The 13,071-nt window shown below is 36.8% G+C and overlaps 1 protein-coding gene across 2 annotated transcripts in view; it reads left to right on the top strand.

Annotated features, from left to right (window-relative positions):
* LOC126484599 (cytoplasmic tRNA 2-thiolation protein 2-A) overlaps nt 1-13,071 on the top strand; it is a 103,831-nt gene that overhangs the window by 64,386 nt on the left and 26,374 nt on the right. Inside the window, exons 8-9 of one of the 2 annotated variants that reach the window (XM_050108164.1) lie at nt 7,940-8,248; nt 8,477-8,671. In XM_050108164.1, coding sequence (XP_049964121.1) covers nt 7,940-8,248; nt 8,477-8,575 — 408 coding nt within the window. In that variant the 3' untranslated portion in view covers nt 8,576-8,671. Of the gene's footprint in view, nt 1-7,939; nt 8,249-8,476; nt 8,672-13,071 lie in introns of those variants that run through there. The other variant, XM_050108165.1, reaches the window with a different exon arrangement.

Below are 13,071 nucleotides of genomic sequence, written 5' to 3'. Positions count from 1 at the left end.
ATCTCAACACCAACCTGACTACTTCTCACTGCCTTGCTTTTGACTTGCTCCTTGGCTATTCTAGTTTGGCTGATGATGATGTGTAATTTGTAGTGGTTTCTGATTTCTGTGTTACAGCCTTTGTGAATTTTCACACCCTTCTTGCAACTGCCCATGCTAGTTGCAAGGTTGCTGGTAGCTGCACTGCTCTGAACTTACCTGTTTACGGTCCACCACAACCTCCTATGGTTCGTCAGCTTACAGGCACAGTGCTGCCTTTTCTGACCACTTCTCTTTGATTCTACACTTATGAGCCAAAACATTATAACGACTGCCCACTGCGAGATTGAATGCCATCTGTTGGTGTTGAGGGCATGTAAAGTGAACCAAGGATGAGTGGGAAATCCACACATTGACAAGGTACAGATTGCTGTGGCCCAGTACCTTGGAAAGAGCAGCTCAGAAATAAAAAAAGTGGTGAGCTGTTTGCATGCTAAATTCATGAACACTTATTGAAAGTGGTGGAAGAACAGTGAAACCATGAGTAGATGATTAGATGTTGGACATCTACATCACATTGGAGAATGTAGAGGTTCATGGCTTGTCTATTCTGTAAAGAGGATAGGTGGTAATCTGTGGCAGATCTGACGACAGAGTACATTGCTGCTGCAGGCAGAGATACTTCGGAGCACAGTACTCGGTGCACGTTGCTGAACATACGACTGGACAATATATGAACCCTACATGTTCATATGTTGGCCCAACAACATTCAACTGCAGTGGGCATGGGGTCATTGAGAGCAGACCATGGATTAATATAAATGTGTCATCTTGTCATGTTTAATGTTAAACCAGGTTGATAGCCATGCCTGAATAAACTGTCATGTATGGGTGCTTGAGACTGTACCATGGACACAGACCGATGGGGAGCATTTTGTTATCCCATGGGGGACATTCACTTGGGCGTCTGTGGTACTTGTGATAGTAATCAAAGACACCATGACAGTTGTGAATGTCATGATCGTCATTATGGACTATCTACATCCCTTCATACTTAACATCTTCTGCAGTGATGATGGCTCCTTCTAACTGAATGACTCCCCCTGTGATTTGAGGAGCATGGTAGTGAACTCACATTGATGTCTTGGCTACCAAGTTCACTTGTTCTGAATCCCATGGAGGACATATGGGATACTATTGAGTGACAGCTTCGTGCTCACAAATCCCCAGCCTGTAATTTACAGGAATTGTGTGAACTGTGTGTAGGAGTCTGGTGCTTTATACCTCTGGAAACCTACAAAGGGCTTGTTAAATCCGTGCTGTGCACAATCGCTGCTGTATTTTAGTCCAGGGATGGATCAACATACTATTAAACAGGTGATCATAATGTTTTGGCTCATCAGTGTATCTTACCAGATAGCTTACTTCGCCCACCAAGATTGTTGCCTTAGCTTACTTTTACAGACAAGATTTTAATGACGCCGTATTTGTAAATAAAAAAATCAAATAAGTGGCACAGCCTTCAATGTCAAAGTGCTGTACCATTCTTTTGTTCCCATGTCTGGGAAAACATTGTTACTGCCACAAATATTCCAGTTATTATTGTTTTAGTATTAAGAACAATTGACACAACAGCAGAGAATTACATGTTCATTTCTTTTGTTTCTCAGTATTGTAAAAATTCCTTCAGCAACTCAGAATTCTTTATTACTGTTATATAAGTATGGTAAGTGCCCTGAACTATAGGGAAAATGTAGCCAGTGAGAAGTGGAACAAAAATTAACAGATGTCCACTATGGGTATTTATCACAAACATTATAGCAGTGTTGTGAAATTTTTAGTTGTCTGTAACACTTCTGCCTTATATTTCATGGCTGTGTGATCTGCTGTTGAAATATTTAGTGACAACAGAACATAACATTGAGACAAGATTAATTAATAAGCGTACAAGACAGAAAATTTACGGAAATTTGTCAGTAAATTCTTGTGCCATAGAAGCTGATATGAGTGAGTGAACAGAGAAAGAGGGAGAGAAACTGTAATTTTTTTATACATTTACCATAGTACTCTTTTACCTTTGGCAAGTACTTGTTGTATCGTATTCTAATCTTAGCCTCCCACACATCACTATTAAAGTTCTGTGTCTGTGCGAAAAGTTTAGAAAGCTTTGAGATGTGTAAGATTTACAAAAGAAGAACTTTTTACTTATCTTGATTTTCTCTTCTTGTTGTTGTTGTGTCTAGGGATACATTCTTGAGTCTGTAATTACGTTGTGGGTTCTTGATGACTAAATAACTGATGAAGATTTGCCTGTTGCTATGAATATCTTTTTATTTTATCCCATTCTTCTAAGTCACACCCACTTTACAATTTTTGTTTCTATCACACCAAAGAGTACGTTATTGGTGACACAATCAAAAACGCGTCTGATTCTATCAGAGGCATGCCCACCACTACCTAATATTCTGCGGTACTCATCATATTCCAAAGAGTTTACAAAGCAAAAGAGTTTACAAACTTTCTTGACGCAAGAAGAATCTTCGCTAAATTATATCATTACTTTATAAATTAGTCCAGACATAAATGTAATAATTAGTGTTAGATTGGGCAATTAATAATATGAGTTATAATATGCCAGATATTTTCATGATTTCAGATATTTTTAAAAGAAGAGTAATTTTAACCATTAGTGCATATCGATTGTAACAAATTAATTTCTCTTGATACATTTTGGTCTGAAGCATAACACATCACATACAAAATCATATGAAATTCATTCAGTTAGACAGCTGATATTATGTTCACCTATACAATGTTCGACCTGGAATTCAATCGCATCAACTCAACAAACATTTTAAGAATGTATTGTCTATGAAAAGAAACCTAGGCGAAACTGGTAACAAAACTTTTAAGTACCGATGATTACAGGGGTGTCTTATTCCACGTGGGCACAAACTCCATCCACAGCAACAGTGAGGAAGAAATCGTGAATGAAACACGGAATCTGATTAGATCGGCAAAAACTGTATACCCAACATCCAGGCTGGTAATTAGTCGAATTATTCACCGAAGATCAGTAAGTGATACTTACATCAACAGGATAAATACCGGCATTAGGGAACAGTGCAACAAACTTGGTGCAGTATTATTGACCCAAACAAGTTCTTAAACTATAAGTGTCAGGGAAAAGATGGCCTGCACTTGAATAGATTAGGCTCTGTGAACCTTAGTAAAACATTCATAGATGTGTGTAAAATCCTAAGAAGCAAGGGAAACTAACTCATTCTGATAGGGGTGACAAAGAAAAAACTCAAACTGAAAAAAAAAAGTTTAGCTACCAAACGAAGGATGTATGTGAAATAACTAAAAGCCAAAATGATCTGTTGATGCACTGTAATATAAATGGCTGAGGGGCAGAACTACCAAATCGTAAATACTCAAAAATCGACGAACTAAAAATTCTGCTTTCAGAATCCATAAATTTTAAAATAATCAGCCTAAATGAACACTGGTTAACAGAAGATAGTATAAAACTATCAAATAGTATTAATAATTTTAAAGTAGCTGCTAGCTTTTGTAGAATAAGCAAATCTCGTGGAGGCTCCTGCATTCTTGGCAATTCTTCTGTAAGTTATACAGTAAGAGATAATTTTAATTATTTAAATGAAGAGGGCGTGTTTGAAAGTTGCTCTGTAGAACTAAGTGATCTGAATACACTGGTTATAGCAATCTACAGAATTCCTGGATGTGCGGTAACTAAAGTGTTTTTAGCCAAATTCGCATGCCTCCTAGAAAAACTCCATAAAGAAAGTAAGAAAAAAGTTGTTATAGCAGCAGACTTCAACTTAAATCTCTTAGTTGAAAGCAATGATTCCACAGAATTTTGTGACTTAATTCAGAAATCTGATTTCAAGCTAAATTTTTCTGAAGGCGCTAGGGAAAACAGCAGATCAGTGACCTGCATTGACAATATTATTACTAATTACAAATTTGACAGTGGAAATAAGCACAAATACTGCTTAGACTTGGGTATTTCAGATCACTGAGCTCTGTTTATTGAGCTCCCAAAAGCAAATAACCTAAAGCCTCCAGAAGTGTATATAAAAAGGGATCTCAGTAAAAGTAAAATGGATTTATTCCACATTAAATTAAGTATAATAAGCTGGCCTGTAGACCACAATAGTTCAAGCTCGATAAACTATGACAAATTCTTAAATTGTTTCTTAGAGGTATTTAATGAATCATTTCCTCGTAGATACAAGCAAAAGAAGGTAATTGGTAAACTCAAATGGATTACAACAGGAATAAAAATTTCTAGTGCCAGAAAGAGAGAGCTCCACAATGAGTTAAAATCAAACAGAAATCCGGATTTTGTTACTTACGTCAAACAGTATAAAACTGTATTTAGGAAAGTTGTAGTGGCAGCTAAAAAAATGGCAAATAGTAAATTCATACGAGAACACAGAAATAAAACAAAAGCAGTGTGGTCGTTCAGTCTGAATTGGGAGCCAAAGTAAAAATTCATGAGATTTTGAAAATTAGACATGAAAATGAAATTATAGTAAACCCTGCTCAGATGTCAAGTGGTTTCAATGAATTCTTCCTAAATGTAGTAAGATCAGATGTGGATATGACATTCTGTCAGGGCATCACAAATTTGGAAAACAGCTAGAACACATCTTTTAAACAATTTGAAAAAATCACCCAAAGGGATGTGGAAAAGGAAATATTGTCTCTAAAAAACAAAACCTCACATGGGTGGGATGAAGTAACATCATCTGTAATCAAGTATGTGTACGATATTATTTCTCAACCACTGTCAACTATTATAAATCAATCTTTTGAATAGGGATGCTTCCCAAATGTACTATCTCTCTCTTGCCGGTCTTCTCTAAAGTGTTTGAAAAGATTGCAGCAAAACAAATTAATAAATTTCTTGCTGTAAATGATATATTTTTTAAAAACCAGTTCGGATTCCAACAGTGTAAAAGCACTGTGAATGCTATAAATGAGTTTATCCAAAAAATATGCTCCACGTTAGATAAAGGTAGAAAGGTCACAGGAATATTGTGTGATCTAACTAAAGCTTTCGATTCAGTGAACCATGCATTACTCCTCCACAAATTACAGATGTATGGAATCAGGGACACTGCTTTAAAATGGTTTAGCTCTTACCTGTCAGGTAGGAAACAAAGAGTAATTTCAACTTCAAATGGAACCAATTATTCCTCAGACTGGAAAACAGTTCCCCACGGAGTCCCACAAGGTTCGATATTGGGTCCCTATCTGTTTCCTTTTTAAGTAAATGACCCACCACTTGCTATTGATGTTCATTCAGTCTTATTTGCTGATGATACATCAGTTCTAATTCAAAATGAGGTATCTGAAAATATTCCAGAAAAGGCCAAAAATACTTTAGAAAAACTTGAATCTTGGTTCTATCAAAATGGACTAAAACTAAATGTAACTGAAACCAAAATGATTCAATTTGAAGCTAAATCAGTTGAAAGGACTGAAATAAAGATAACTTGCAATGATCAGGATATCACAGAAGCAAACCACGTGAAGTTCTTAGGCCTAAATCTTACAAAATTTAAATTGGAAGGTACCCATAGATTACTTAGCAAATAAACTGAACAACTTAGCATTTGCAATGTGTATTTTGTCAGGTGCCACAAACATGGATACCAGAAAGATAGTTTATCACTACTACTTTGAGTCAGTTGTTCGTTATGGCATAATCTTCTCGGGAAATACAGCAAATGTCAGGCTCCTAGTATTACAAAAGAAAGTAATTAGAAACGTGTGTTGCAAAAAAAAAAAAAAAAAAAAAAAAAGGAAAATGTGAATCCTGTCGACCGTTGTTAAAGAATTTAAAAATACTATCTATCCCCTCACTTTACATGTATGAGATGGTGGTGTTCCTGTATAAAAATTAACATACACTAGACGCTTTCCATTTTGATCACAACTAAAGCACTCACCACAGAGATAACTTCAAACTTCCAACACATTGTTTAAAACTTTATGCCCAAATGCCAGAATATATGGGGTTAAAAATTTTCAATAAAATAAAAGGCAGTAATATATTTAAAATGGAGCTTGGTTCAGTGAAAAGATTGCTCTTTACTCTTCTGGTGGAAAAGTGTTATTATTCAGTCGATGAATTCATTGAGGACAGCTTCACAGACTGAACACAGGGATTGTATTACATGTATTACTTTATGTACATGTGTAGCTGTAACTTAGAAATGAAAAATGTAATGTAAACTTTTGTATTTGTCTTAAAAAAAGTGAAAAAGGTTTCTTTAGTAAACCTTGACATGTCTCCTGTACATAAAATCAAATGATTTGAAAATTGTACGTAATGAGATGAATAAACCACATATCACAAGAATCAATAGTATACAAGCTATCGGTCATTTCTATAAAAAGAAGAAGAAAAAAAAGAAAAGTACTGTTAGAGGAGGATGACCATTAAAGACAATGCCCACACAAGTTTTCGGAACAGAAATTATATATAGAAGCAATTGGATATATTATGAGGAATGGTTGAATGATTGATTCTTGAGGTGGTGATGGAAGCAGAGGCACAGACACTCTGCTACTAATATCTCAGCAATGCCCCCTGGTCTCCCCCCCCCCCCCCTTTCTTTCGTTCAGAAAAAGAAAAACATGGCCATATGACCATCATCTTTTTACTCAATGATCTTGGAAAACTTCACTTCCTCAGTGAAGAGTCATTTGGAAAGAGCCTTACAGCTGACTGACTTGTATCAGGCTCATACTGATGTATCAAACTCTTATTTGAAGCACAATGCTGCACGAATGATGGGAGGCATCTTTATTGAAACCCTTTAATTATGCCTTTAACCCATGCCACGGCCTGTTCTCAGTGAACTGATGGGTACTTTCTGAGAAAAACTTGCTCAAGACTTCTGAAAATTGCAGCAAATGATGAAGACCCAACATGTTGTATAAGTTATTTTTGGGTCATTTCGCACTAGATTATACAGGTGAACTATGTTTCACTTTGTAACTGCAGTCGGTGAGTTGGTGGGCACACTGTTTGATCCTCAAGCTGCATGCATATCAGATGCACAGCACCGAGTTCAGTGAAGAAAAAGGTTTTGGTGCAGCATGGTGCATCCAGCCTTGATGGCAAACTGTGCCACACTGCACAACAATGAACAAGTTCTGTGCAGTGCCGATACATCAAATGAATGTTTGTTCATGCACACTCTGTTTGCACAGAGTTTCTCGCTACTGAGCTGAAGTGTACCAACAGGAAGTGTGTAAATTCTGCGGGCTGTCCAAGACTGTAACTTCTATGTTAGAGGTGTATTAATTAATAATATACTGTTTTAAGATACACTAATATTTTACTAATTTTTGCACAATGTGATTTGGAGCTACAACTGCATTTTCAAGGACTGATTCATTTCTTTCAGTATGTCCTGTAAGTGTTCTCTGCTTTCACTTAGGATAGCCTGTCATCACCGAATCTTATAATTGGCGTCCTACTGATCACTTCTGATACAAAAATCACTTAAAAGCTTAATTTCTCAACATAGCTTTTGACTTATTGGTTCTGGTATCACCCATCAATGATGTTCTCTAAGTCCCCCCCCCCCCCCCCTCCCCTTCACCTTATGGTGAACAACTCTGAAAGCAACACTTGTGATTCGTCTCCAATTTTTTGTCAAACTAGGCCACCACCACCACTTCAACAACATAGAACGCACACCTGTGCACACACTGGAACATTGCTGTGCATATATGAACACTGCTTCAGTCTGTGCATTTCTGTGCTGTTATGCACAGCTGTGTGCCACATTTGTGCTTGGCATTGCGTGGCCAGTGTGGACACAGCTTCATATTTCCGCATGGGTGGGTCGTATGCATTGTGTTATGTTACTAACTTCTCATTAACAGAATTTTTTTTTTTTTTTTTTTCCAGGCACCACTAGATGACAGAAATATGAAATCTTCTTCTCTTCAAGCTACTGAATTTTCACGTCTAGCTTCCCATCTAGGACCTTCTGGATTCAGTGCTGACAGCATTATGAGTGACTCTTATTCAGTGAAAAACAATTTCTCAAGTGAAATAAAAGAAGAATGTCAGTCAGAAAGTGCCGATAAAGTGGACTGCAGTTCATTCACAGATGGTTGTGATTGTCAGCATAAGTGTAGTCCTGACATGAAAATATGTATTTCTGATGCTGAAAAATGCTTTTGCTATAGCTGTCGAATTATTTTGAAAGAACTAGTAAGTATTACTTTGGCATATTCTCTTTACATATCTGTGTGCATATTTTATGTCTGGTGGTAGCATTTTCCTCTCTGTTACATCTTTCTTTTCTTTTTTCTTATGTTCAATTTATTTCTATTGCAATTTAATTATTTTTTCAGTTGAAGTACTGGTATGCAGTATTTCTGTAAAGTGAGTGCCTAATAATCTTATCCCTCCCTTTTATTTTATTTTTTATTTTTACAGGGCTCTGTAGAGGTTCTACCACAAGAAGTCCAAACTAAGATCCGAAATCAGCTTAGTTTCAGAAATATGAGAAAGGAAATTGCAGATTTTTTATTATGACACAGAGTTTTATCATAGCTTTTATTCATCTCTGTTATACTTCTGTGAATAAAACCAAGGCACAAAGTCATTTGTCACTTGTGCTGTATACAGTTAGTGGTGATGATGGATTCTATCATTGCTTTCATAGTTTCTAGAGCATGCTGTGTTTGCTAACTGAGCTATATATTATTCACGTGAGAAAATACCTTTAGTGCTAGGAAGGCAAAAGAGAAGCTACAGTAACTTGAGTAAATTTGAGAGCGAGGCACATTTTTGAGTTGGCAAAGTGTTATTAGCAGTCCATTCACTGATTTGCTCATCAGTTACGAACTGTTTGACAAAGGCATACACATCATATATTTCAATTTCTGCAAACTGAACACATGGGACAGTTTTGATCACTAGAGAAGTTCTTTCAGATGATCCCATAAAGGTATTTGATTTACCGTAACCAACTGTAGGATTACAAGTTCTGGAAACGTTCTTCAGTCCACATTTTTTAAGTAGGCTAGAGCAGTTTAGTAGAAAAATATTACAGCACTATGAAATCTTTTTACCTCTGCTGGAAACAGACTTACTAACACAATTAACCGCTTTAGTATAGTGACTGTCTATCCTTCAACAATTTTCACTGCTTCATGAATTGGTGAAGCCTGGCTGTGAACAAAGTATAACCATCCTTCAGAAGAGAGGCTCTGAAAGCTTCAAATGAACAGTGGGCATTTCTTTTCAAATTGGAAGTATGATTATGATGGTTAAACATTTTAATGACTGACTCAATAGCAGGCAGTAGGGCTAACCACCTTTTTTTGGGCATAACCCTGAAAGTTGCAGTAGACACTGCTGCAAAGATTTTGTTTTATGTTTTTCATTTTGTAAGTGGATTCGTATATAACCATGTCCACTGTAACTTATTGAGAAACTAATGGGTGCCTGGGAAGTAGGGACAAATTTGAATTTTGCACCATTTCGTCATATGAGGTAGCCATGGTTTTTTTTTTCATGTTTGTTATCTGCCATCCTTCTAATTAATAGCCTGATAGCCTTTGTGTGGTGACCATTGTTGCCTGATGTTTATTTTCGTCATGGAGCAGATGATAACTGACCAACGTATCTAAGTGAAAAAACGTTATTACAAAAACAATGAAAGTCCCATGGCAGCTGTTTGTGAATTTCTTGTGACACTTGAATGTAATGCTGCTGTAACTGAATCACCAATTTGGAAGTTGATCCGGAAGTTTGAGACCATGGGGTCTGTTTCAAATGTTAAGAAAACAGGATGACTGCATTTTGTTCGAACACAAGAAGACGTTGCTGTCGTGTGTGATAACGTGACCTTAAGCCCCAGAAAATCTGTTTGCTGACAAACTCAACAATTGAATTTATCACAAAGTTTACTGTATGAAATCCTTTCAAATGATCTGAAAATGCATGCTTACAATATTTGACTTACACAAGAGTTGAAGCTTGCAGATCATGAAAAGAAACATCAATTTGCTCAAGGGCCTTGGCTCGACAAGCAGAGAATGAGAACTTCACAAAAAAAATAATTTTCTCAGATGAGGCACACTTCCACATCAGTGGTAACGTCAATAAGTAGAAGTGCAGAATTTGGGGAATCAAAAATCTGCGAGTGACTGTGGAACATGAGATGCATCCACAATGCATGACTGTGTGGTGTGGGTTCTGGACAGGAGCAGTGATCGGCCCATACTTTTTTTTATAATGGTGAGGGAGTTGCCATCACTGTGAATAGTGACCATTACCGAAACTTGCTTTCTGATTGGTTTTTCTCTCTTATTGATGAAAATGAAGATTTTTGGTTTCAGTAATATGGTGTGACGTGTCACACATCCTATGAAACAGTTGCTCTGCTTAATGAAAAGTTTCCTCAAAAAACTATCCCTTTGCATGGCAACCAGGAATGGCCCGACAGATCATGTGATATTACGCCTTGTGACTTTTTTTTGTTGGTATTTGTGAAATCAAAAGTGGACGTGAACAAACTGCAAACAATACAACAATTGAAGGATGAAATTAAAAGAGTTATTAATGGCATCTCATCAGATGCTTGTTAATGCGTCATTGAGAACTTCAATGAATGCATTGCTCATTGCCGCACAGCCTTGGTGGTCATATTGAGAATATAATTTTTCATACATAAATGAGAGTAGTTACTTAATGTGTTTGTAAAAAAAATTGCATTTTCAATAAATTTTGTATGTTGTACAGCGTTTAATATCCGTCTCTACTTCCTGGGCACCCTCTAGAAAGGCACATGTCACATATGATTTTTTCCTTTTGAGCCCTAAGAAATAATTTCACTGATGAATGGAGATTCTTTTTGAAATTGTTCATTGAAAGAACACTTGCACTTCTGTGAGGTCATTCTTGCCAGGAAGTATTGCTATTGTAAAGAAAAACAACTAAACTTAACCGGTGTAATACAGTGTAACACTAAGTAGCACATAATACAAATCTGATATAATTTTGCGCGCGCAGATGTCACAGTAGTGGAAACCAGCTTTGTGCATTGTAACCAACATACACAGTATTGGTGACACCAAAACAAAGAAGATTGGCTATTGCAATGCAAATGGGTATTCTGGTAAGAGTAGAACCTCTTTCTCAAACAGTTTCACCAACTAATAATAAAATATGTCAATAGAGATTAAATTCATATCTAACTCAGCATAAAGCATTTCGTAATAATTAAACTCAGGACAAATAGGTGTCCAGAATTACCTTTGAAAAATTTTGGACTGAGATCCAAAAATTGTGGCTGTCTCATAGTGGACTGGGGGTGGTCACATTAATTATTTGAAGAGTGTTTACTCATTATGTATTTGGGATTTGCATCTGTAGTTGGATAATTTTCATAACAGCTCCTCATAGTTAGATGAGGAGGGATTTGTAACCTCATTTGACTTGATTCATGTAATCATTTTTTTTTTAATTTCTGTATGGGGTCATAAATACCTCCAGGTATCAGAGGCTGTGGAAAAAAAGGGGGGAGGGTGAGAGAGAACAGGAAAAAATATGCACAAGAGGAAGTGAAGTTATCCAAGTTTTGATTGTAATTGTTGCAGTGGCATAGTTACAGACTGCAGCACAATGAGCCAGTCAACTCTGATGATGGTGGATATGGGAGAAGACTGTGTGCATTGTCTGTATTTGAATTTGTTAAATGTGTGCCCAATACCATGCAGAAATATGTAAAATCAAAACAATTCATAAGTAGTACAAGGGAATCAATGAAATTTCCTTCTTGTGCTGTGCAAGAAACATGCACCTGGAATGGATCCAACAATTACTGGAATAATGTGACAATTTCATTTTACGACATGATGGTTTGCTGCCACCTTTGTATTTGGATTCCTGTAATGCTCACCGTAGTGCAAAATTAGTTAAGTATGATAATTGGAAGTTCTGGCAGAACGTAAATGACGCCCTGGGTCGTCGACAGGCTAATAAACAACACAGAAAACTGGGGAACTTTTTCAAGCTAGAAGGAACACACACACACACACACACACACACACACACACACACACACACACACTGTATGATTACATATTGCCAGATGAATACACAGTACCTCAACTGCGGGAGGATTATGGGAATGAAGGATGTGCTGCAAGATGTTGGATAGGACATGTTTCCCACCCTGACTCTCATCATCTTCATCACTGCTTTTTGTTCTAACTTCTCCACCTCCTTCTTCTTCTTCTTCTTCTCTCTCTCTCTGTCTCTCTCCCCCTCTCTCTCCCTCTCCCCCCCCCCCCCCCCCTCCCTCTCTCTCTGTCAAGATTGCATCAAGAAATATCACAAAATGTGTATTAACTGCAAGGAAGTATTGTAAATGCAGTTACTATTCACCAACATGACATTTCAGAGTGTGTGTGGCAAGATTAGGAATACTGCATTGATGATTGTATCACATAGGTCAGTCATGTTGAAAACTTGTAAGATTTGTTGGAAACTTCTGGCAACTGATTGATGTGTTTCTTTTTGATGTACATGTTATGAATCTCCATGGGTATTTCAAAATAGCACTGTGGTGTAGTAGCTTGTGCTTTATATCTGAGATATAAGCAGGAAATTGGCCAAACATTTACTTGAACAATACCCTAATATCATGTTCTTTCACTATTGTTATAGTTTAGGTCTCTGCCTTATGAATTAATGCTCAATGTATGGTATACCATATAATCTTGTTCATTTTTTGAAGCTTGGATTTCGTATGGCTACAAAGGTCATTTTTCACACATAAATGTTGATAAAAATTGCTTGCATATGTTTTCTGTTATTTATTGGAACTTCTATGCTGGACCAATTTTGGGCATCATTTGTCCTTTTTAATAAGAGACAGACATCTCATAACATTAATAATAAATCAAAAGAGTGCAAACTTTGTCAATTCCCAGTACACATTACAGCATATATATTTGAAGGGTCTTAAAATGCACCATCTTTATAATGTCTTGTTGCAGCCTGTTGGGAAACCCCATGAC

Source organism: Schistocerca serialis, chromosome 6, assembly GCF_023864345.2.
Source record: "Schistocerca serialis cubense isolate TAMUIC-IGC-003099 chromosome 6, iqSchSeri2.2, whole genome shotgun sequence".
NCBI lineage: Eukaryota > Metazoa > Arthropoda > Insecta > Orthoptera > Acrididae > Schistocerca > Schistocerca serialis.
Note: the sequence above shows the minus strand (reverse complement) of the source record. Positions and strands in the feature narration are given on the sequence as shown.